At 40.4% G+C, this 24,016-nt stretch overlaps 2 protein-coding genes across 7 annotated transcripts in view; both read right to left on the bottom strand.

The window, feature by feature from the left end:
• ncoa2 (nuclear receptor coactivator 2) overlaps positions 1 to 11,830 on the bottom strand; it is a 63,955-nt gene extending 52,125 nt beyond the window's left edge. For 3 of the 6 annotated variants that reach the window (XM_086306156.1, XM_086306160.1, XM_086306159.1), the window contains exon 1: positions 11,546 to 11,794. The gene's annotated coding sequence lies outside the window, so the exon portion shown is untranslated. The other 3 variants (XM_086306161.1, XM_086306162.1, XM_086306157.1) reach the window with 2 other exon arrangements.
• Positions 11,831 to 15,981: 4,151 nt separating this feature from the next.
• tram1 (translocation associated membrane protein 1) lies at positions 15,982 to 23,564 on the bottom strand. The gene is made up of 11 exons (XM_086306155.1): positions 23,226 to 23,564; positions 20,908 to 20,971; positions 19,944 to 20,065; positions 19,746 to 19,862; positions 19,602 to 19,660; positions 19,435 to 19,519; positions 19,173 to 19,243; positions 18,904 to 19,008; positions 18,689 to 18,832; positions 18,096 to 18,247; positions 15,982 to 17,516 (listed from the first exon to the last, which is right to left on the bottom strand). The coding sequence occupies exons 1-11, from the start codon at positions 23,346 to 23,348 to the stop codon at positions 17,446 to 17,448; spliced, it is 1,113 nt and encodes a 370-aa protein (XP_086162281.1). The 5' UTR covers positions 23,349 to 23,564; the 3' UTR covers positions 15,982 to 17,445.
• Positions 23,565 to 24,016: the final 452 nt, after the last annotated feature.

Here is a 24,016-nt window from a genome sequence, read left to right as displayed (position 1 = left end):
TGTAGACTCCAAATGTTTAGGATAGTTTAAATCAAGCCGAGAACAGCAAGAGTAGCTGTTTGTCATGGGTTATGTAGTTCTTCTTTAATTGATTTTTATTTCTTTTAGAATTTTGTTTACTATAATTGCCTTTTTATCTCTGAGGAAAGACTTTATGGACTGCCATGAGTGAAACTGTTGGAGGCATTTGTCTTTTTTGTCTCTGTTGGTTAATTTCTTAAATAACCAAAGAAAAAGTAAGTACATTTTTGATTTAAAAAAATGGAATGAGAAAAAAAGAAGTTGAAGTGCCAGGCAACTTTCCAAACATTAGTGATATATTATTTAAATATTCAGTTTATGAGGATACGAAATTATTTCCTGTCAGCACTGCTTTTAATACCAAAGAAAGCTCTCCCCACTAGAAGAGTTGTTAAATTAAGATACTGTCAGTTGGCTTCCACGGCGTAGCATCAGTGCTCAGCCTCTCCTGTGTAATCTCCTCTCCAGCGAGGGCCTTTGTTTTGAACTCCACTGCCAGATGAGATGGGAGGGAGTTTTGTTTTGACAGCCCACATCTTCAGGTGCCAAAACCACAAATCTCTAGAGTTCAGGCATGAATGGTAGCACGTTAACATGCAAACAAACACATGCACACTCACATACAAACACGAGCGACAAATATCTGACAGTTCTGACAGGAAAGAAAACATTTTATTAAGTTATTAAGCATTTGAATGCTTGCACATGTGAATTTCAATTACTATTTTTTTTTTTTGCTTAAATCCGGACTAGAGATTTTTGTGAAAAACAGGCACTTAAATGTTATAAAATTCGCAAAAACAAAACCAGGTTCCAGCTTAAGGCCACTATAAGAGCTGGCCTTTAAGGATGTGTGTGGGCTTTAACTGCACCTTGGTTTTTTGACGTAGGAATTGGATGGGTTAAGGTTACCAAACAGCTAACCCAAACCAGGCATTTATCCTACAAGCAAGTTGCATCTCTTTAGCCTAAAATTGTTCTCGTCTGTATCTTAGGTGGTAAAACTCCACTGTTTACCAAAATCAAATGTCAGAGCCACACTTTTGCATGGTGGTATGCATGCATACTTTCAGTACTCTGAACAAAGACTTAAGTTTACATCTCTAAGGCTGTCAGCCTCGCTGTCAGTATTTGCATGATGTGAGCCTGTTAAACTTAACATCTAGAAAAAAAAGATGGTTTTGTGTAAAAAACAAAACAAAAACAAAAAAACACTCATAAGTGAAACATCACAGAGGAAAAACTCAACATACGTGTTGCTTTATTTTTACTACTCTCTCCTTCCGCATGTAGTAGATTTAGATTGAGAGCTGAAATAATTTGAGCAGTCAGACAAATTTTTTGACTATGCTCAAACCCATCTGCTGTTTGGTCTCATCACAAGCTCTCTTCTACATTCAACAACAACAAAAAATAAATCTTTCAATTTTTACTTTACACTTATCATAATCGAAGCAGATTAGTTCAGCAAATTCTTGTTAATTATTTCCTCAATTATATAAAAGCCCAACAGCTGAAGTGCTGTTGTTATTTGGTTACAGTACTTCTGCTTTATACCTAAACTCTAGTCCAGATTGAAAACACAGGTTGGCTAAGGAGATTCCAATGCCCACGGAAAGCAGTAAAGACAAAGCACGCAAAACCACATTATAGGTCACTGACGAAACGCTGCTGAGTCAGCAGAAAGAGGTCGACAGAGAGATGAGAGAGATGGGAGGGTTAGGAGAAACCGCACTGGTCAGAGTTTGACTCTCACAATGTGCACAGAAGTGAAAAGCCTGAAACTCAATCCCCGCATTCCTCTGGCTTTATGACAAGCGGGTGAGAAATGCTGCTGCTCTGCACATCATTCCCTGCCACCCTAGCTCGGCCTGTGATGGCGGTGGAAGTGCGGCGTTTACCTCTGTCCTAGAACAAGAGTGAATGCATGGCTTTCTCAAGACCAATTCACACTGCATATTTTTGGACCACCCACCCAACTCCAGCAGGCAGCTTGCTCAATCCAAGTTTTCTCTCCCTCCTTCAGTGCCAAGGATTCCATCCTGGGCAGTGGGAAAGATGCCAACCACATGCTAGCACCCAGAGCCACAAACACATTGTGGCAGAGGAAAAAGGCAATTCACCCACTCACACAAATTAAGACAGCATACTCAAAGACCCTTATCTACAACTCACTACATCCTGTCATGCATCAAATTAGAAAACGCCAAGCTCCCTTTATCATAAAGCTCTCCATGAATGTCTATTTATTTAGACATTTAGTTTTATTTAAGTAATCTTTCCATTACACTAGCGATGACTGTGGAAGGAGCTCCTCTAAAATAATAATGAGCACCTTACGCATTGTTAGATCTACAGTATTGTACAGCTGAGCCATACCAGGTTAACAAACAAAAGGGCAAACAGCAGCAGAAGAACAGCCACACAGACATGTGACCTCTGCTGTCTCCTCTGGTAAAGCCAAACAGGCGAAGGGCACCTTCTTCTCAATAAGCAGTAGATATCACAATATCATTTAGCTTAAGAGATCAATATGCACTTTGCTGTGGCTGACCTACATAAGTGGAGGAGCGCAGAATGTTGAAATCATTGGATTGTCTGTGAGCATCACCATCCCGAGAGGCCTGGTGGAGTCTCCATGGGAGTAGGGCATGAGTCAATCTTTGTGTGTTGATGTTTTTAAAACCTTAATGTCAAAACATTCTCAAACATCTCGCAGGGTTTCTCCTGCACAGAAGCACCCCCAGAAGAGGAAAATCACCAGCATTTGTAGTATTTTTTTTTAAACAGATCTGCTAAATGAGATTTCATCTGTTTAAATAGTTTCACTAAAGGTCATAAAAGGAAAATGCACTGATGTCCAAATAAGGCTACACAGACTGCAAGTTGATGTATCACAATTACATCAAAGGCCCATCTTAAGCCAGGAGTACACCCTTAACAGTGCAGGTGTTTCATAAGCTAAATGCCACAGAGAAATAGCCCGCCCTTATTATGATTAAATGCAAGATTAATAACATTTACTTACTGAGCTTAAATGTTCTGAAATATTACATTAAACTGACATACTCATTATTTAGCACAGACTGGTGTCCTTGAATGCCAAATACTGAGCACGCTTAAGGCACAAGTTATAACTCTAACCTCAGAATTAAACTTCTAGAGTCCTGATATCAGCACAGCTACCTTTGCTCTGTTTACGGAATAATACAGTCCCAATCTAATCATTGAAGCTGGCCTAAAGATTTCTTGGTTAAAAATAGAGCTGGGCGATAGAACGATAACGTATCGCGATATAACTTTTACTCGATAGAGAAATTAAGCTATCGCGATAGACCTCGCCGCTCTTGTCCTCAAAAAAAAAAAAAAAAAAAAAAAAAAAAAAAAAGGTCAGCCAATCCAAATTAAGTAGCGCAGAGCCGAACCAATCACAGCCGCAGCGTCACGTCCGCGTGACTTGTTACGTACAGCACAAGTGCCAAGCCGCACGTGTGTTTGTTTGGGAAGCAGCCAGCGGGTAATGGAGGAAATGAGTGTGCCGACTAGAAAAATCAACCGAGCGTGACCGAAGAGAAAACAGATGATGGTTCCAATGCCGGAGAGATTGTCGAATGGAAGAGCCATAGAAGTTCCGTAGTGTGAAGGTATTTCGGCTATTTCAAGTCTGACAAAAAACAGAGTAGCGTGCACTGTAAATTGTGCCGAAAGCAAGTCTGGAAATACAATAAACTGGTGCATGCGTCACACTGTGCGCCACGTTATTGTTTTGGTGAAATGAATTTCTACAATACTGTTACTGTTAATTCTACTCTCTGCAGTGTTTAAATGCTTACATATACACACAGTTACTGTCCCTCCACACATACGACTCGGTTCTGCTTCTATGCCGCAGCTTTGTTTACTTTTTCCCACCGAGGCTTCTAGACTTCTGATTGGCCAACATTTCGGCACGGTTAGGAATCTAGCGCCACCTGCTGCTTTGGCATGTTCATAGCAGCGTTTTCCTTCATTTCTGCCTTTATGTGTGGACGGGATTATTTTTTAAAACGAAAACGGAAAATCTCCGTTTTCAAAAATACCCGTGTACCCGTGGACGTAGCCTCAGTCTCTGACTGGAAGCGCTAATTCGTCATTCGGCTTTTGTCAGACTAAAGTAACTGTTAAAAGTGTTTGAAAAGCTAAGCTATACAACAAGGAGAGATTGAGAATTTCCTTTTAGTTCTCAGTTTATTTGATATTGACAAAAGTTAGTCAGTTTTGTCTGTTCTTCTGTAAAACAAACTAAGATTTATTTTTAGAATTAATATTTTGTTTCTAAGTGGAATTGACAATTTAGTCTGTTTTGTTTGTTCTATTTTGAAACTTAAACGCTTTAGTGGCTGCCTTTTGTGTAGTTTGCAATATTTGCCTTTATTTATCTGAAAAAGTCTCATGTTCCTTAAGTACATCTACCCTGTTGAACTTATTATGGGAAATAAATATTTAAATAAAAACAAGCTGCTGATTATTTCACATTTTACTTGTGAGCAACGGCACATTTAAATCTTACAAATATAGTTATTTGGCTTATATCGTGATAGATATCGTTATCGCCTGAAATGAAAAAAACATATCGTGATATGAAAAAATCTCATATCGCCCAGCTCTAGTTAAAAAACAAACAAACAAAACAAACAGGGGAGTTCTTCCTTCCTACAGTTGCCAATTACTTGCTAATAAGACAAGTCTGATTTTCAAACTGTAGAATTTCCTTCACTCCCTCATGAAGCACCTTGACATCTGTTGTGAATGAGCTCTACATAAATAAAAGTGAACTGAAATTAATATCCAGTATTCGTCACGGGAAGGAAGGACACACAGAAACTGAAAAAATGAGAGCGAAACTGACAGTAGCGACATTGTCAAAGGACTTGCCCATAGTTTGCTGTTAAATCAAAATTTTGACACAAATTAGCACAAACAAAGAGAACTTGTTGGCAAAGTGAAACTTTAATGCCTCCATACTGGAGACCCTTTGTTGTTAGCTCTTTCAACGCTATGTAGCTAGCCTTCTAGCCAAATTGTACTGACGCGTGACATAGTACAAGGACATATGCATTAAAAAAAATTAACATAATTGTCCAATAGATCAGTTCCAATCCTGTATATCAACTTATCTGACAATATATGATGAGAAAGCATCTTCAGAACTTTCTAGAAAGCCCACAAGCAGTTTAACTAAAAAGAGAAACCATATCCAATGTGGTTTCTCTTTCCACTCCACATCGCAAATAGATGAGATGATTGATTTGAGTTCATTTAATAACACAATGAAAACAGTCTTGAAGCACAGAGGGGATAAATTCTCCCCCCCTCCACACACTTCTCCTCTTGGCGTCAAAGCCCTCACAGCTTTTTCACCAATCATCTCGGCCTTGCTTCAGATACCTCTCCTCTGCCGTTACACCCTCTTCTCTCCCTCTGCTGTAAAAACCTGGCCATTACCCCACAGCTCATCCCTCACGCCCACCCAGGACCTGTCACATTGCTGTTTCCATGACAACACAAACGCAGAGACAGCAGGGTGAGATGCCCAGCAAGACAAGGCATATAGATACCAAGGGGAGGGGTGCACCATGTCAAGAAAACACTCACAGCATGTGATGGATAGATAACACAGCATAGGTAAATCTGGTACATCTAACCTACCTACAAACAAGAGCCACTTTAAGGTAATAATTCCCCAGTGGTCACTGTAAACTCTGTTAAAAGCAAAGAAAAACACTGAATTAAATGTGCACACTTGAAAACAGACCAGCGATACATTTCAACATTCTCATAAATATGAAGCTGCACAACTGTGAGTGTTAGCTGTTGTCTTTAAAACATTAAAGCTCTCAAGTAAGTCAGAGGTCTGTGGTGATGGTCAGAGCGGACTGTGCTAAGCAGCAGACACATGGATGTCATCTTCCAGCCTGGTTCAAATGAGTCAGCTTAACAATGTTAGCAACTGTGTGTAGTAACAAGAGGAGTAGTTTTGTTCACCGCTAAAATGTGACATGGTTAAAAAGGCTTCTGATGTCATTGTTTAAATACTTGTGTGTTAAAATTAACCCAGCATTATCATTGTTCACCAGATTGCTCATGGGTCACAGAGGTACCATATGACAGTGGTTCTCAAACTTTTTTTGCTAGGTCCCCCTTTGTTTTACAAGAATAATGTTCGCACACGCACAAACACATCCTCCAACCACACACACCCCTATTTTGCTCCATTGCGGTTTATTTCACACCTCAAACATTTAGTAAACAATTAAGCAAATACAAGTAATCTGCAATAAATTACAGGTAGTAATAAAATAAACTACTAACTCTGTTACGCTACGTCCGCACCTACACGGGTATTTTTGAAAAGGCAGCTGTTTCGTCCACACGTAAACGGCGTTTCGAATCACCGAAAACTGCATTTTTTTTTTTAAAACTCCTTTTTTGCGTTTAGGTGTGGACGAGGACTACAGAGTTCGTCATGCAACGTCAAAGGTATGTGCCTTTTTTCACGTCACGCTGTGCGCCACGTTATTGTTTACATGAGATGAATTGCAGAATGGCAGATAGAGACGAAATACTGTTAATCTGACTATCTTCAGTTTTTACACGCTTACATACACACACAGTTACTGTCCCTCCATTTAGAAAGGCAGAGGCATCATGGTGTGATTATTTTACGTGTAGTTGTTTTTTTCCTGTGTAATAATATTCAACATTGCTATCAATACATTTTTCCAAAAATGTCTCTCTGTGCAAAATGGGTTTAAACACATAAACAGCTGTGGGATACTGTTTGTCCGGGATTTGAACCGGGGGAACAAATTGTGGCAGGATCAGCCTGATATTATATGTATCCCGCTGTACTTTTACTGTATAAAGAGCTAACATCTCCAAAATGTCAGGAGTAGTTAGTCATTATGAGAAGTGTTTGTGAACTAAAAATCAAGAATGTGGGATACTGTTTGTCCGTGATTTGAAGAGCCCAGCGCTACTCCCGACGAAGGGAAAGCCAATTATGCAGGGGAGACCTACCTCGGCACTTGTGCCGGTGAAATCAAAGGGCAGATATGCTTCACCATATTTTCTAGTCTGTGGCTTAGAATGAGGTTGGTTTGGAAACATATTCAGCGATGCTTCATCTCCTGCTTTACGTTTGTGTGGGAACCCCGTGCTAGCAGTGTCCAAGCCCCCCCTTCATACCGCGCCCCCCTGCAATGGCTCTGCGCCCCCCTAGGGGCGGGCCCCACACTTTGGGAAGGTCTGCCATATGACAAGGCTGATTTCTCCAGCAAGGCTTTCCCTGGAGGGAGATCCAAGTTCTGCATAATTTTCCTTTTGAAATTCCTTTTTAGGCAACCAACAACCCCAGTGACCATCAGTTAACTCTCCAAGAAGACTAAAGAAACCAACTACAATTAAAAACTGTAAACTCGAACTAGAAAGCAGCTTACAACTACCTCTTAACAATCTTACCAAAACATATACAAGTGATTACTGTCAACAGATCATATTAATAACTCAATAAGTCATCGACTGCAACTGGGTTTCGAATCCTAGACACGAGTCGTCAGTCACTGTTTATTTTACTAAAACTAACTGTTATTTGAATAGAACTTTGGTTACAAGTCTAAAATATACAGATTTGCTAAGATAAACGTTAATGTACCAATAACTAGTTTCTGTGTGTCCAATGCAGCGTCAATCAGAACCTGTTGATGCTAGTGCTGTCTTTCCCCTCTCTTGTTAAAAACACATTTGTCTGAACACATGTCAGGGTGCCAGATGTCAGCTGTGAAACTACCCATGGCAACATTATCCGAGCGTCATGTTGACACATTTCTCTTTGCTGCATGCCTCTCAAAGTTTAGTTAAGAATTTATGCGATTGTTTAGCTTAATTGATCATACTGAATTACAATCTTCCATCCCCTAAAATGCGAAGCAGTAATTTTGCCAGCATCTGAGTGCTACCTCTCCTTTCAAATACCAATGGACAAAGATTACAGGAAGCTTATGATTTAGGAATTCACCTGCGCATGTGGTATAGTTATTCACACTGTACAAATAAAGTAAGATAAAATAAAATAAAACTGAAAACGAGCTGAGACCACAGGTGACCACAGTGATAAGAGTTATGGCAGGCAGACCCTGTGACAGGACTCAAACTTAACAGAATCACATATTATTATTATTGTTATATATTATTTTACTGTCTTAACAGCATTTATAAATTGCAACATGACCACAGACATCATTACAGTTTTTTCCCCCCACCAGGTCTAACAAAACTGTTTATAGTGCTGTGGGAGGATTTTCTTTACAGGTTAATGGAAAACTTAGCTTGCCAACTTATCGGTCAATAAAAACAATGTGTATCAAAAAAATAATAATCTGGTTTCAAAAGACTATATTTTTCAAAGTAACAGACACATAAGCTTGCAGTAAGTTGTAAAAAATATGGCTAAATATACAGTTTTACATACAAAACTTTCAATTTTCACATGTTTTCCAAGCACATCTGGCATCACTGCAGCCACTGCTACCTACCAGCAACCACGTGAAACTCACAAATCCCCTCTTTCTCAACAGTACGTGTTTCAAAGGCTAACCCGTGAACACCCACTGATTTAAAGCACTTTGAAATTGTTTTATACTTTTTGATACACCCTGTATCTAAATAAATAAATCGATCATTCCTTTACCACTGTCAAAGTTGTCTTCATATGCCCTGCTTTGCCTGACAAATATTAAATTCCCTAAAATTCAGTTATATTCATTCACAGCCAAAGATGACATTTTGAATGAAAGTCTGTACAAATCACTAAACACACAAGTTGCATGCAATTCTATAATTGCACTGAAATCCAAAATAGACCCATTACTGGGGCTAGATATTAGTCCAGCTGTGATAATGGAATAATAAAAAATAAAAAGCCAAGAATTGGCAACACAAATGCAGCAGAACAAAGGTCAAGCTAATACAGTATCACTTCGTGTGACACAAAGCAACTCACAATAGGACAAAAGTCAGCACGTATATTAGGAGGGGCTTATCTCCAAGTTCACAGCAACATATTGGCTTGATTTAGGAAATTATGAACACACGGTTAACAGGCAGTAGGACGCCACAAGGACCTTAAGGGCAATATACAAAAAGTCTGTCACCAAGTGAGACAACAAAAAGAAAGCAAGTATGCAGGAGAAAGGCTTGATTCTGAATCATGTGACGTGACCAGCACGTCTGTGCCACACACCTGTTGCTGGAGCTGCAGTTTACAATGCGCTCAGGCTGAGTTCTCCTTTTAGGAAACGCCCATCGCACAAATAGTGCCAAGTGAGTGTGAGAAAACTTCCACCCAGTTATCCTTGTATAAACATCCACATACTTGCTTACATGCTTGTGTGAATCCCAGCAGTCATTCTTTCACTCTGTTCAGTGAAAGCTATACAAAAATATTTTCCTTTTTTCTCTTCCCCCCCCCCCCCTTTCTTCAGTAGTCTAGTATGTCTCCTCTTTTAAACTAGACAAAAAGCATACAGGCATCTAACAACAGCGCTGGAAAGCAGGTTTGCCTCTGAATAGGACTGCATTCCTTTAACCAGTAGTGGGCTGTCACATACACGTCATACAAGAGATCCACACCCCTTATCTAATACAGCCTGAAAATTTAAATCGGGTCAGCTCAGGAGGACATCTTTACTTTCTCACAAGGACGAACAGTTTAATCTGCCTCGATCCACCACACACTGAAATACCTGAACAATTTTCTTTCTGTGCAAACTACAAAGTCAACAACTTCTATGCCTTGGAGATTAAATGCTGTTCAGGCTTGCAAAGAGGGATACTTTCAAAGCGGTTTACACACAACACATGCATACATGGATGGGGGGGTTGAAAAAAACCCCACAATAAGTTAAAGAAATACACTTTTTGCATATTCCTCTGGTCATACTTCAGATGTATGATTACAAGATGCATGCAGACATACATGCACAGCAGCACACATACACTTTTCTGTCTGTTACATCTTCTCCAGAATTTGCATATGACTACTGTGAGATCTGACAGACTCCCATCTCATCCCATTTCCATATAAGCAGTGAAGCCACAGTCAAACCTGCAGCTGGACAGCATGTCATGTTAAATCTCGTATTGGTGATGTGACAAGCCCTGTGCACCATCAGGTGGGGAGAGGGATGCAACAGAAACTGCTCAACTGGTTCCACGGGATGCGCTCCTGCAGCATTACTGAGAGAACAGTTGACAGACATTGAAATGGCACAAGCTGTGTTGTCTGTATAGTCCAGAATCAGTCATGCAAGAGGGGCCCTTAAAAAGGAGAGTGCTGCACTCCTTCAACACAGGCACAACAATGCAACACACAAGCAGACCCACCACACACACACACACACACACACACACACACACACACACACACACACACACACAGACACTGCATTAATGCCTAAAACTGTATTCCAGATTAAGTTCCTTCCTCCACCAACATGCGACTGGTGCATGTGTGAATCCATGGCAATTTTACCCTTTTAAAGCAAGGCCAAAATACACTACAAAAAAAAAAAAAACCCTCCAATCTGTGCTCGTGTCATGTGACCATGTGTCCATGGGCAACTTTGACACTGACTTAAACTGCTACAAAGTTACAGTTACAAAGCGCTGATTCTGACTGCTGTAACCAAGTCCACGAGTAGTACCGTCAAACACAGGAGAAACATTAGTTCAGAAAAAAAAGAAAAAAAAGAAATGAAAACCAGCAACAACAAAACAAAAAAGTAGTCTATGCTCCCTAGAGAAAGGGGGGGGAATCGCCAACTTACCTAATGTGTCAAGTAGTAATGAGGCTTGGATAGTACAACAACAAACAACAACAGCCCGCTCAAGCACATGGTGATGGGAACTGTCCTGACTCACGTTTTCTGACAACAACGTTAAAAAAAGAAGGAAAACATAAAAAAAAGGGACTCCAGCCTGTGCGGCTACATCGTTAGCATGCTAACTGGGCTCCTGCTTACCCTGGCGAACTTCGTCCGGTGTTGTAGGCACGGTCTCTAGCTCACTCAGCACAAAAAAAAAAAAAACAGACACACACACACACAATGACACATGAAAGTGTTGTGCACTTCGCATTTTCACTTTTTGCCCATTTCACATGCGGCCACCGCCGAATAAAAAGCGGAGCGCGTACGCTGCAGTAACTCCCCGCTTCAAGGCTCGCTTTTTGCCCGTGTCGTCTAATTAAGTTTGCTGCAGAAAACACCACCGATACAGGCGGCGAGCTTAGCCAAGCAGCTAGCGCTTGCTAATTTAAGCTAACGCCGAAGCGAGAGCCTGTGCCAGACAGACAAGACACAACCGAGATTTGAAGAGCCTCTCGCTCCTGCTCAGCGGATTTCACACACAAAAAAAACATAGAAAACAAAAACAAAAACACCAAGCCGCGTCTCGACAAGGAGCACAAAAGCGTGTGGCTACTTACGATTTAACACTTTTGGCCGTGTCCTCGCTGTTAAATTCCGCTTATCCGAAGCAGCTCTGACCTTCGCGATAGTGAAACAACATTTCTGCTGGCTAACTGTGCCGCCATGTTACTCCTGCTCTGCAAACCAATGCCGAGTGTTTATCTGGCTGGTAGCGATCCTATCCTCCCCCCACACACACGCCACACCACATCACTGGGGCTCCACAGCGCTATGAGCTCGGTTACGACCGGGGGACTCGTGAGCAGTCCTACGGCGATTTACCTGTCACGATGACCCGGCCACTTGCAGTTTGATTGATCGGCGTCGGATTTGGCAACATTTTATCTGACAAGCAGTTACTTTGACGCGCCACTGTGCCACGTCAGTGTCAATAATATTTCAAAAATGTGTTGTACTTTTATGCGCGGATCGAGCAACTCCCCAACTCCAGGTTCACACAGGAAACAAGTGCATTTTTATGTATATATTTAGAAAATATCCCCAGAGCTGTGGTGAAATGGCTCGTCAAGATGTGTGTACATGTAAGGTCATAAAGATTTATGTGTGCCTATAAATGATGTGTGTAAGCACTGTGCCTTGAATAAAACGCCTGGTGAAAGCAGTGTTGGGCTTCCCTTCAACCACAGCCCTAAAAGTGCAATTTCGGTCTGTCCTGGTTAACCCTAGTTTAAAAATCGCTATTACACTCGTCAGATACAGTAAATGCATGAGGGAAATGTACAGCAAGGCCATGATTATTCACCACACTATTCCACTTTGGTGGCTATTTAACGAAAGGGACCTTTAAAAATACTAAAGGGGCTTTAAAAACCTAGGAAATGTGACAAGGCGTTTCCAGCTTATCTGGCTACCTTGATTTACTGTCTGGTCAACTATCTGTGGATCAAATGAGCAAGCAGGCGTTTTCTTTACATTTAAAAGTTGTACAACATCACCTCCCAGTGGTGCAAAGCTGAAAAATTAGGCTTAGAATGGAAATCCCTCGGAGACCTTTAACCCTATTTGAAATACATGGAAATTGAAAATTACAACCTTAGAATTTTTACCTTGTGTGACTTGCAAACCTTTTCATTCTTATGTTGCAAATCAAGTTCAATGAAGTTAACATATAGAGGGCAGTTGTGGCTCAGGAGGTTAGAGCAGATCATGTACTGACTGCAAGGTTGGTGGTTTGAACCCTGGCTGCTCCACTCGCTTTCATCGGAATGTGAATGTTACACAGAAAGCACACTGAAGTCGATTTTTTTTTTTTTTTTTTTTTTTTTGGAGTACGAAACAACTGCTTTGTGGTACTTGGTGAAGCTGCTGTAACTCTGTAATAATGTCAAAAAAGAAACTTTGGCTAAACATCTTCAGAGATATGGCATGTGATGTATATATAAAACAAAACAAAAGACATTGTAATTACTATGGTATAACTATGGTGCCCTTACTATTTTTCCTAGATTTTTCTTATTACAATTTATTAAATATTATATTTTATTTAAAAACAATCAGGCCTTTACCACCCGTTTGATTATGTTAATAATAATAATAATAATAATAATAATAATAATAATAATAATAATAATAATAATCACTTTATTTATGAAGCAGCTATTTGAAGATAAAAAATATATATAAATAAATAAAAACTATACAGAAAAAAATACAACTTAAAAACTGGTAACATAAATATTTCAGAACCAAGAGAAGCGAGAGATGGCATGCCGTGTTAATAACAACAGCTGCAATGCTTTCAACAAAGGATATGAATGGTTGCCAGGTAACCTAGACTTTCCCAGCAGCTCTTCTGATGGTGTACCTGATCTTTTCTTTCTAGATGAATATAACATATAACCCCTCTAATCTACTAGCCAGATGTTGGGCGCAGAGAATCCTTCCACCTCGAAAGAATGCACACTCTCGCCAACAGAGAAGATACAACAATCATGTTCACATCATGCTCACTAACAGAGATATTTAATGAGACCAACCCTGAGCAGTGAAATCAATAGAAATAGATTTACTGTTTATCCGCGTAATTTAGAAGACGTCCCAAAAGTGTGTGTGAATCTGTGTAGCTTTATACAGATTTTACTTACAATCTCTTTGGAATCAATTTTGCATTAAAAAAAAATCAATCTAAAATTGACTGGCCAGGATATAAAGGGTGAGAATCTGAATTAGATCAAACAAAATACCTGAGCTGCAAATAGCTTCGTGTGTGTGGCCTACATATATATATATATATATATATATATATATATATATATATATATATATATATATATATATAACAAAAAAAAAAAAAAAAAAAAATATATATATATATATATATATATATATATATATATATATTTATTTATTTTAAATTTTTTTTTTTTTTTTGAGAAAAACTATTAAAAGAAGGCAAAGCTATTTCCTATATATAAATCATAAAGTGACCATATCCCAGATTTTAGGCATCAAAGACTGCATCAGTTACAGTAGGGATAAACACATTGCTTTTCGTTACCTGTGTATGAAACTACAAACCAAAAAGGCTGGCATGTGGTTTTAACTGTATGAAGAGCATTGGATGTATAGCTTGAAACTGGCTGTTTGAGTGGTAAAATAAGTCATTCCTGTCTTGTATTCAGTTGTAGATTAATTTACACCTTTTTTTATTATATAGGTTTTGAGGGGTCTCATGTTGTCCATAATTTTCTGTCATATAACTAGTTGTTGTCAGAAGCTGACATCCACTCGTGATGGGCATGAACATTATAGTAGTTATGGGCTTTTAATGATTTCTTTGAGGCCAAGACCTATTAACTTCCCGTTAGTGATCGTGATTGACTATAACAGGTTAATTCTCTTTGCCAGCACAAAAATTAATTTGTTTGACAGAAGTTGTTGGATTGATCAATACTCCGAACAATAGGAACGTCCAGTTGCCTCAGTGAACATCCAAGAACGAAAATTGTAGCTTTATTTTTGGCTCAAACAACTGTACATAAATACAAGTTATTTGGACATACCAATGTCATGGTCTGTAGGAAGACCCAAATTATCACCCTCAGATAAGAGGAAATTGTTCATGATGTTCAGGAACAATCACCACCATGAACCACCAAGGGTCAAATCTGCCATGAACTGGAAACTGCTAGAATACCAGTGCCGCTATCCATTGGTGAATCAAGTTTTACATTAAAATGGGCTAAAAGGGAGCTGACCAAGAAAGAAGCCTGTGCTCCAAAATCAGCACCTTCAAGCTTGACTTAAATTTGCAAGTCTACCAAATGTTTTATGGCCATACAAGATAAAGATTGAGTTATTTTGCCAGAATGACAAGAGGTACATTTGGAGTAGTAAAGGTGACGCTTTCAAACCCTAAGAACACTGTACCAACTGTCAGGCACAGTGGTGATAACATCGTGCTCTGGGTCTGGTTTGGTACAAGTGGTAGTGGTACATCGAACAAAGTGGATGGAATAATGAAGAAGGGGGACTACCTCCCAATTCTTCTAATTTACCTCAAGTCAAAAGCTAGATGTTTGAAAAATGGACACAGCTGGGTATTCCAACAGGACAATGATCCAACAGCACACATCAAAAGTTGTTCTGGAACGAATAAAGCAGGCTAACATTGTACTTCTACAACGACCTTCCCAAACCCTGACCTCAACCCTATTGAAAGTTTGTGGGCTATGCTTCAAAGTCTGGTCTGTACCAGGAAACCAACCAATTGAAATAAATGCTACCAATTGTGCCAAGAAGAGCGGTCAAATATCCAGCCAGAATTATGCCAGAAGCTTGTGATGGCTACTAAAAGTATATGGTTGTGGTCCAACTTGCTAAAAGACACTTAACCAAAAATTAGTGGGGCTGTATGTAAATATACTTTTGACATTGCGGATTATAGAAAATCCAAAATAAATTTTAACTTGTGCACCCAGTTCTTGTGTGTTTTTTTTGTTTTGTTTTTTGAAGCCACTTATGTCGTTGAATTGTCCAATCCTGGGAAAACAAACCAAAAACATTTAAAAGAAATCATTAAAATCCCCAAATTACCATGAAATTCACACCCATAGTGAGTGGATGTCATCTTCTTACCACAACTGCACATACCTACGTGACAGAAAATCACGACAAACACAAAGCCCCCTTTTAACTTGTATAGTGAAACAATTAGAGATCTTAATTTCGGCGTCTAAAATAAAAGCTTCATACAGTGTTGAGGCATAATTTGTCGTAACACTGCCCCCTTCGCATTAAATATCAGTGAAATGAACTATTCTTGATTTTTCACTCCAGGTTCCCAGCAGGTGTTGCGTCTATGTAAGAAGTGATTGCATTCAAACGTTAAATACCAGGCTTCATCTAAGTTATCTCAACTGTGTGCCTCTTTCTTCAAATAAAAACTAAAATGTGTACACGGATAATAATACACAAGTCACAACTCCGAGAATTTGTTTTCAATACATTTTATTCCTTTATCAAGATAACCCCTCAGGACAGGTTCAGAAATCCACATGCAGCTTAAAGGCAACCACTGCATACCCAACGGGTTAATCTTTTGGAACAGGCCGGTGTTAACTGGGAAACTACTTGAAAACGTATTTGATTGCTCTCTGTAGCTTTGCAAATTTATCTTATGGCATGTAAATAAAAGGCATATCAACCAGGCTCATATGGCACAGTGAATAGTAGGGTAAAGGGAGGGGAGGGGGGTGTTAAAAGCTAAACAAAACATAGTTATGTTTCATTCTCGGTCCATGCTTTTACAACAAGTCATTCATGTGAACATTTTTCAAGCAGGCCATACAAACACAGGGAAACAATTCCACTTAAACAGCAAATGAGGCAGGATCATACAAGACAGCGATTCAAACTCACTAAACCGACATATCGCCTGATTAAGTCTTTTCCGTCTCTCTTAGAAAGTCATCTCATCCAAAGCTAAAACACAAGGCGTGTTTATTTCTTAGAACTATAGATACAAACGCAACAGTTTATGATCTCAGTACAAAGCTGTTCTGAACTCTGACACTTAATGCTACATCAGGTTACTTTGCTGGCAGTTTTGCACAATATTGAACCGTGAATCTACTTACATTATTACACAAAGATGTCTCCTGTTTTCCTCGAATGCTTTTTGCACACTCACCTTTATTCTTATTCATAAGGGGACTTTAAAATTCTCCATATTCTACCTTACGTTCCATCTATAGGTGTCCGCTGAAGAACGAAATGGAGAAAACACTGAGTTTGAGTCGATTTGTGACCCCAGTCTTAATCTGAAAGACAAAGATAAGATTTTGTTTCCTTTTCGCATCCCTCACTTAGGGGAAAACAAGAGACATTACAGGGAAATTCACATATAGTGTCTGCAAAATCCCCCCACAGAGGGGCAGGAGTCGGTGGCAAAGAAAAGGAGCAGAGCGAGCGGTTATAAATAAAAGGAGACGAAAAAAAAAAAAAAAAGAAGAGACGAGTTGAAATACACAGTATTTAGAAAAAGCATGAAAAGATAAAATGGGAGAAACATTAAAACACTGCAGTGATCATTCCTGAAATTTTAAAATTACACTCTGTACAAAAAACGCTCCGTATCAATAGGCACTTCTTAAATAAAGGTCTTTTTTTTTTTTTTTTTTTTTTTTCATAGTTTATTTTCTTAATTGGTTTTCTTTTCATTCACAATAGCACAGCAGGGCAAAGATTCAGAAATGACGGTGTGCTGGATGAGACGCGAAGCTGCATTCTGGTCCTTGAAGTCCAGCTGGGAGGTCAGTCGTGTGTGGGAGCTGAAGATGCGTGTCGTAGATCAAGGAGCCGGAGGATCTGCTGGGCCGGACGTGAGGAGGGGACAGAGAGTGAGAGGAGAGTTCTCTGAGGTGGGGAGGCGATGGAAAGGGCTGAGAGGAATGTTTTATGAGGATTTCTCTTTTCTGGCTCTTGGTGAATCAGCTTGGTGAGAGTTAACTCCATTTACTCCGTTGGCTAAAAAAAAAAAAAAAAAAAGGAGAGATCAAAAATGTGAAAGAGCAGACAAGCCTTTAAGTTATGTACTGTTTTGTCATTTGAAAAACTGAAAAATAAAAGACATTTAATCGTGTATTTTAAAGAACAACTGTGGTGATCCCACTGTGTGAATGAGAGCTGTGTTCAAATAGTGCTTTTCTACTCTGAGCACTCAGGGCAGTTTTCCACTACAATTCCTTTTATCGTACATAAACACTGCCCACGCTATTTTACTACAGAACAGTTTCATAGTCCAAGCTGAGCTGAATGCAAGCACCTATGATGATGGCACTGGAAGTGAGTGGTAGAAGGGTAGGTGGAGTTGGAGATGAGGACTAATTTGCATATGCACCACAAAGCCGAACATACTCCAAGAAAGAAAGGTGTAGAGTTACATTCAAGCCAGTCTAGGGCATGAAAGGATTATTTACACACACAAAAAAAACAGCTAGATATTATGCTTTAAATATGGAAAGTTGTAAGCTTAATTAATCCTGGGAGAGGAACCTCCAGCCATGTTTTTGCAAATAGGGAGCTAATTCATGCTCGTGCTCTCACCTTTGTCTTTCTTTGATTTGCTCTTGGAAGGAGCTTGTTTCTTTTTCAAGGTCTGAGCTTGGGCATGCTCTCTCCACCGGCGCAGCTGAAAGTTGATAAATTTCCACATCATAAAGGCCTGTGTGAGGCAGATGGCAGCCAGGACAGTTACCCTAGTAGAGAGAGGGATAAAAGCATCGCACTTTATCTTACGCACAAGACACTGGTAGGAACGGCACACAAAAACAAAGTAGGAAGTGTTTAATCTGCTTAGCACAAGATGCATTGTGGTTGCGCGTCATGCTCATTTATGGACGCAGGAGTGCACTTCCTGTTGTATGACAATGTTCTTGCTGTAGGTTTATTTTAGCTCTATACAACATGCTCTTAAAGGTCTACAAAGAAGGCCTCACGTCTCCACTGTGAGCAGTCTATGAGCGCTTCTTACAAATTTGCATTTGCCGCACATGAATTTTTAAAAAAAAATATCAAGAAATTTAGCTTCAATCTCCACGAAATACACATTTTAAAAAAGGTTGTCAGAGCAAAAGAAATTAATTTCAGCTCCGTTTGCAAGTTCAGATATTTCAGTTTCTACTCTCAGAAACACTTACCGAACAAAAAGGACGTTAAAGTTTCCTGCGGCCCAATCGAAACCTTGGTTCTCAGCTGTGGAGAGGCCAAAGCCCACGGTGAGGACAGATAGGGACAGGGTGAGCAGCCGTCCGAGGACAAACAAGACCGCCCAAATGGTGAAACTGCAAAACAATAGGACAAGTTTTAAGACTTTGCCCTCTTTCGATCTAAAACCTCCTAATAGTGAACTCACCCCAGTTGCCTGTTCTCATTGCTGAAGTAGATCAGACGGGAAATGTGGAACAGAAGCTCGACAAAGTAATGACACACAAGGAGGACCAGACCCAGGCGGTTCAGGCTGTAACACACAAAGAAACATCTTTAGAGAGTTTTTCATTACAAATGACAGGAAAAAAACCCCACAAGGACACCACAAACTTTCTCCTAAAGGGCAGTGTACAAACACAAGCCACACCAACTCACACACTTAATTAAAGGCTTTCTACAGTGGGCGCTTCTTACTTTAGAATGTAGGCGCCAGCGATGTGCACCAGGTACAGGGAGATGTACACAAGCTGGCGTGGAATATCCTCCTAAACAGTAAACACAAAGGGTGGGAGGCCAAACATGGTCAAAATATTTACAGCAGTGCGGCTCTGCACATGGTGATTTAAGCGAGAGGATGATGAGACTTTGAAACAATGCGGCTCGGCCGTGGAAGTCAAACAGGAAACTGCGTCGCATCGTCCCATCCCAAAGCGACTGGCTCCGCACGTCCTCTTACCTTCTTTGTCTTTTGGAAATACAGCTCCGGTAGAGCATGCAGCCAGTAGCCCAGCTGACAGATGTAGTAGAATTTCATCTGGAATCTGAAAGAAAGCGAGACATTACAAAAAGCTTAGAAACGTCCCAAATGATTGATGAATTTCCACAATCAGCATCACAACTTACGGCATCAGTGTATGCGGATAACCCTCCCACAGGCTGACTGGATTGGACAGGAAGTTTTCCTAAGAACAAGCAAGCTTTTAAGTATGTTTTATGGGGCCAGGCATAAGCAAACAAAAACCAAAGGCAGCTGGCTATTGTACGTACAGAGAGCAGGATGCTTGTGCCCCAACCAAAGGAGAAGAGGTAGAAGGCGCTGAGCTGGCCGGACTCATTGAACTTGCTGTGTTTGGTTTTGGAGAAGTGCTTCTTCCTGTTGATTTTCTGCAAAGATGACCAGCAGTGAACAATACAGAACAGTTTCTAACAGAGATGACCTTAACTCCGTGTCTTTATCCCACTTACATCCAGCACATACTCCTGGATAATGGCATGCATTATGATAGCCACCAGCATGTAGAAGAAGATAGTTGCCAAGTCCTTGATCCCGTGGTGGAAGTGGTTCACGGCAGTCTCCTCTGGTGCTTCTGCAGCACACAAAAGTCACGCAGAGTGAAAAATCAACACCCATCTGTGATTGATTCACATCCAAAATGTCAGGTGCGCTTTCCTGGAGTGAGATGTTTGGATTAGTGAGCCCCGGCTGTGCAGAATTACACCGCTTTGAAAACGCAAGAGACTGTATTTGAACTAATATACACGCTGAATCTCTTCTAGTTTTCTAAAGTTACATTTATTTCCATGCACCCTTGAGCTCAGTGTCCATAAAAACAGATCTAGCCGATACGTGAACACAGTTCCCAGCAAGTATTCTAGATGGACTGAGTGGTTTTGGTCATCATTTACAGAAACTCGCAAAGAAATCGATCCAAAAATACAGCAGCCATCATTGAAATCGTTTCAGAACACTCACTGCAGAGAGATTAGGACGCTGGATGCTATGTGGCTCATGAGATTCGAGCTGTAAATAAGTTACAGAATACGGCAAGTCGTCAGGTGCAGCAGATAAGAGCTGAATCACCGAGCTGGAAGCCTGCACACCACACACAGCACGAACAGGTCCTGCAGTGTCGGTATCTGAAGTCAGCTGGCAGAGATTCTGTTAACCTTGAAAGGAGCAGGACTCGGATTGTGAGGCCTATATTACACCTTAGCCCATATTCGCCCGGCGCAACCTTGCCACAAGAGAACTTTATAAATCAGGCAGACTAAATTTAGCTCGGAAGCAGGGGGGGGGAAGAACCCTGAAATGGGTTTGTGCAGGGCTGCGTAAGTGCCACTTTAGAATCCAAATGAGAGGAATGCAGCAAGTAAAAGAAAGTACTGCACTGAAACATCTGTTCTCCCCACACACCATTGGTTAACCTACCATTTGTTGATATGGTGACGTTGTACTGGACAGTTATGAAGAAGACTGCAAACTTAGAGGTGACCTGCAGACAAAAGGCAGTCGTGTCAATCTCAGTCAGACAGCAATTGTACAAAATACAAGTCAAAATGCTTATTAAAAATTGAAATAATACATTTAGGATGTGTATGAATATAGTGGTAATATAACACACCTGCGTTAATGCTGTTATGTTTAACACAAACTTACCGATATTCAGTATTTTTACCTGTTTGCTTTCTCTGTTATGCTTTTCCCTATTCGGTCCAGGAAAGCAAACATATCATCACTATAAACACAACTTTTCTGCACAATAGACACAGTGGAAAAAAACACTTAGAGTTTATATTAGTAAAAGTCTTTTTATTAAGCTATACACCATATAGACAAAAGATTCTGGCCCTTATCTTTTAATCACTGAATGCTGTGGGGTTGTTTTGGGGGCCCCTGGGCCCTTTAGCCCCAGTGAATCTTAAATCTTACCGAGCCATTTTGGACAATTCTAGGTTTTTCCAGGTTTGTGGGAACAGTTTGGGGAGGAGTTTTTCTGTTCCAGGACAACTGTGTCCCCGTGTATAAAGCAAGGAAAACGGGTGGATGCGTTTGGTTAGGAAGAACTTGACTGTGCCACCTTGATCTAAAAAAACAAAAACAAAAACCTCTTTGAAAGAAAGACTTTGAGCGAGGGCCTCTCGTTCAGCACAACGCTCTTCTGGATAAAAGGGCAAAAATTTCCACAGACACACTCCAAACTCTTGTGGAAATCCTTCCTAGAAGAGCGAACACTGTCGTAGCTGCAAAGGAAGGGGGGGTGGGGACCAACTCCATATTATGTAATACCTATGTACTTAGAATGGGATGTCATAAAAGCTCCTGCAGGTGCAGTGTGTAGGTGGCCAGATACTCGTGTCCATATGAGTAAAAAGGCTTTTACTAATACAAGAAGTCAGAGTTTTTCCTTTGTGTCCCACTAATTTTGTGCAGTTATAGTTATATTTATAGTGGAGATATTTGTTTTCCTGGCCTAAAGAGGGAAAACTATAACAGAAAGCAAAACAACAGGTACAAATACTTGACATTTCTATGCCTTCCAATTGTTTTACTTTCATTTTGCTTATGTATTTTTTTGTATACAATATTTTTAGTCAGAAAATTTAAGAACACGAGATAATGCATGACACTAAATGTGAATTATGTAGAGCAACAAACTCCTTACCCTCACTGAAAGTAAAGATAACTTAATCAAGGCAGGCAGCTAATGAGATATCAGTTGGAAGTTGCATATTAGTCCTTCACAGCAAGACAACCCGGCTTGCAACAAATAAATATCTCAAAGCAAAGAAAAAAAGAGCTAAAGCTAAAGTAGCACAGATAAATCTAACAATTCCTGCAAATATCACGCTTTTCAACATCCACGCTGCCAACAGCACGTAGTTCCCAGGAGTTTTACTTTGGAAAGTACAAACAGGAAGCGGTTTTAATTATGGCCGGCTGGACACCAGCAGCGGTGGTGCTTTTTTTCCGCCTTGGATGAAACGCGCTTTGACATTAACGCACATTTGCTTCAAAGCAGAGCAGATTGAAGCGCGTTAAGACACTGCCGTGCTGTGTGACACGATCCCGTGTGTCAGCTCGCTGTGTCCGGTCACGTCTGAAGCGCTCTCCCAGCTCCGGTGACAACTTTGAGTGACGGAGAAAGCGGGTTTCGGTGATGACAGCGCTGTGTGAACCGCTGCGCGATTGCCACGTAACACATACAAACTAACCCAAGTCCAGAGTGTTGCCAAACACCGTAACCACTGAGCTCGATAAAGTGCTGCAATGCAAACTTGCCGCTTGATGGGAAATTTCTGCAAAACATATCGCAAAAAAATACTTTTGTTTTTGATTTTCTTTTTGCGTGCATACTCGATCCGCGGGCCTTAGTGTCGATGATTTTTTTTTTCTTAAATAGCTTGTCGAATTTTAGGTGGGAAAGCAGCCAGATGTGAGTGAAATAGTTCCCACGACGCTTTAAAAAACCCCTCATATTTAGTCACTGTAAATAACATTACCCGAGAGCAGTTGAGTGAGGTTAGAACGCTCTGGAATGAAACGCAAACGCGAGGCCATCGTGATGGGGAAAAGTTTCGATTACGAGAGGAAGTAGTGTGAATAGATCAGACAGCCATGTCAGTTCTCATGAGAACCGATTGGGAGTATTCGGCATTCATTCTAGCGATAATCCCCCTCACTTTTCCTGCCGAGCATCCCTCGAGTGATCCACAGTTTAAAATAAGCCATTCAACATGTGGACTCACCTCAAACATCAAGCCGAGGAGAAACACCATAGCAACACAGGAAACAATATCTGCATGGTTCTGGATGACAAACTCATGGCTCAGCACCGGCGGATTCTTGTTAGTCTTTTTTCGGATCCCCATGTCGACGCGATTCGTCCAACTTTTGCTTCACTGTAGCCGGGTTTTCTCCCTCCTCCTGCCTGATAGTAAGATATCCTTGTGCTCAAAGCTCCCTCCTGTTTCCTACATGCAGCGGGCCAGGCAGCAATTGAATGGCGTGTCACTCTTCCACTAGTGGGAGGGTCCACGGATAGAGCTGGTGCGCCTGACCAACGAGCCATCTTTACGCACAGGAGAGTAACAGCTGGGGCTCTCTGTCGCTGCCTAGAGGTTCGGAGTACAAGATGTAAGCTGAGTTTAGTGGCTGGAGAAAGCCTTCCCTTAAAATATTTTCTATCATATCAGCTGCTTAATTTACTCTAAAAATAACCTGGACCAAGCCACACCTTCATAAAGTAGATAGTGAGAATTAGTTTGCACTCTTATGTCATTTTGTTAAAGGATAGGGAAAAAACACAATTTATGAGCAAATATACACTGGTCAAAAAAAAGAAAGAAAGAAAACTCAGTGGGTAGTGATGGGATTTCTCTTTTTAGAGAACCGGTGTTGTGCCAAAAAGTGATTGTCTGCCAAAAAGTGATTTCCAGTGTTTCTGTGTATTTTTTATGTGTAATATCTTTACGTATGTTCGTAAATAGACTTCGGTGAACAGGGTTTACAAAGGGGTTATATAGAGAATTAAAAGATT

This window comes from Aulonocara sp. 'chitande type north' Nkhata Bay, linkage group LG9 (genome assembly GCF_057382095.1).
Source record: "Aulonocara sp. 'chitande type north' Nkhata Bay isolate Kocher_YH1m ecotype deep benthic linkage group LG9, A_spYH_male_GT1.1, whole genome shotgun sequence".
Classification (NCBI taxonomy): domain Eukaryota; kingdom Metazoa; phylum Chordata; class Actinopteri; order Cichliformes; family Cichlidae; genus Aulonocara; species Aulonocara sp. 'chitande type north' Nkhata Bay.
This window is presented reverse-complemented; position numbering and strand designations above follow the sequence as displayed.

Coding starts and splice junctions, on each gene's coding strand:
- tram1 (XM_086306155.1), bottom strand. CDS start 23,348: ATGGGGATCCGAAAAAAGACTAACAAGAATCCGCCGGTGCTGAGCCAT. Junction 20,066..20,907: donor CGTCACCATATCAACAAATG/GTAGGTTAACCA, acceptor TGTGTGCTGCAG/AAGCACCAGAGGAGACTGCC. Junction 18,833..18,903: donor AATGAGAACAGGCAACTGGG/GTGAGTTCACTA, acceptor ATTGTTTTGCAG/TTTCACCATTTGGGCGGTCT.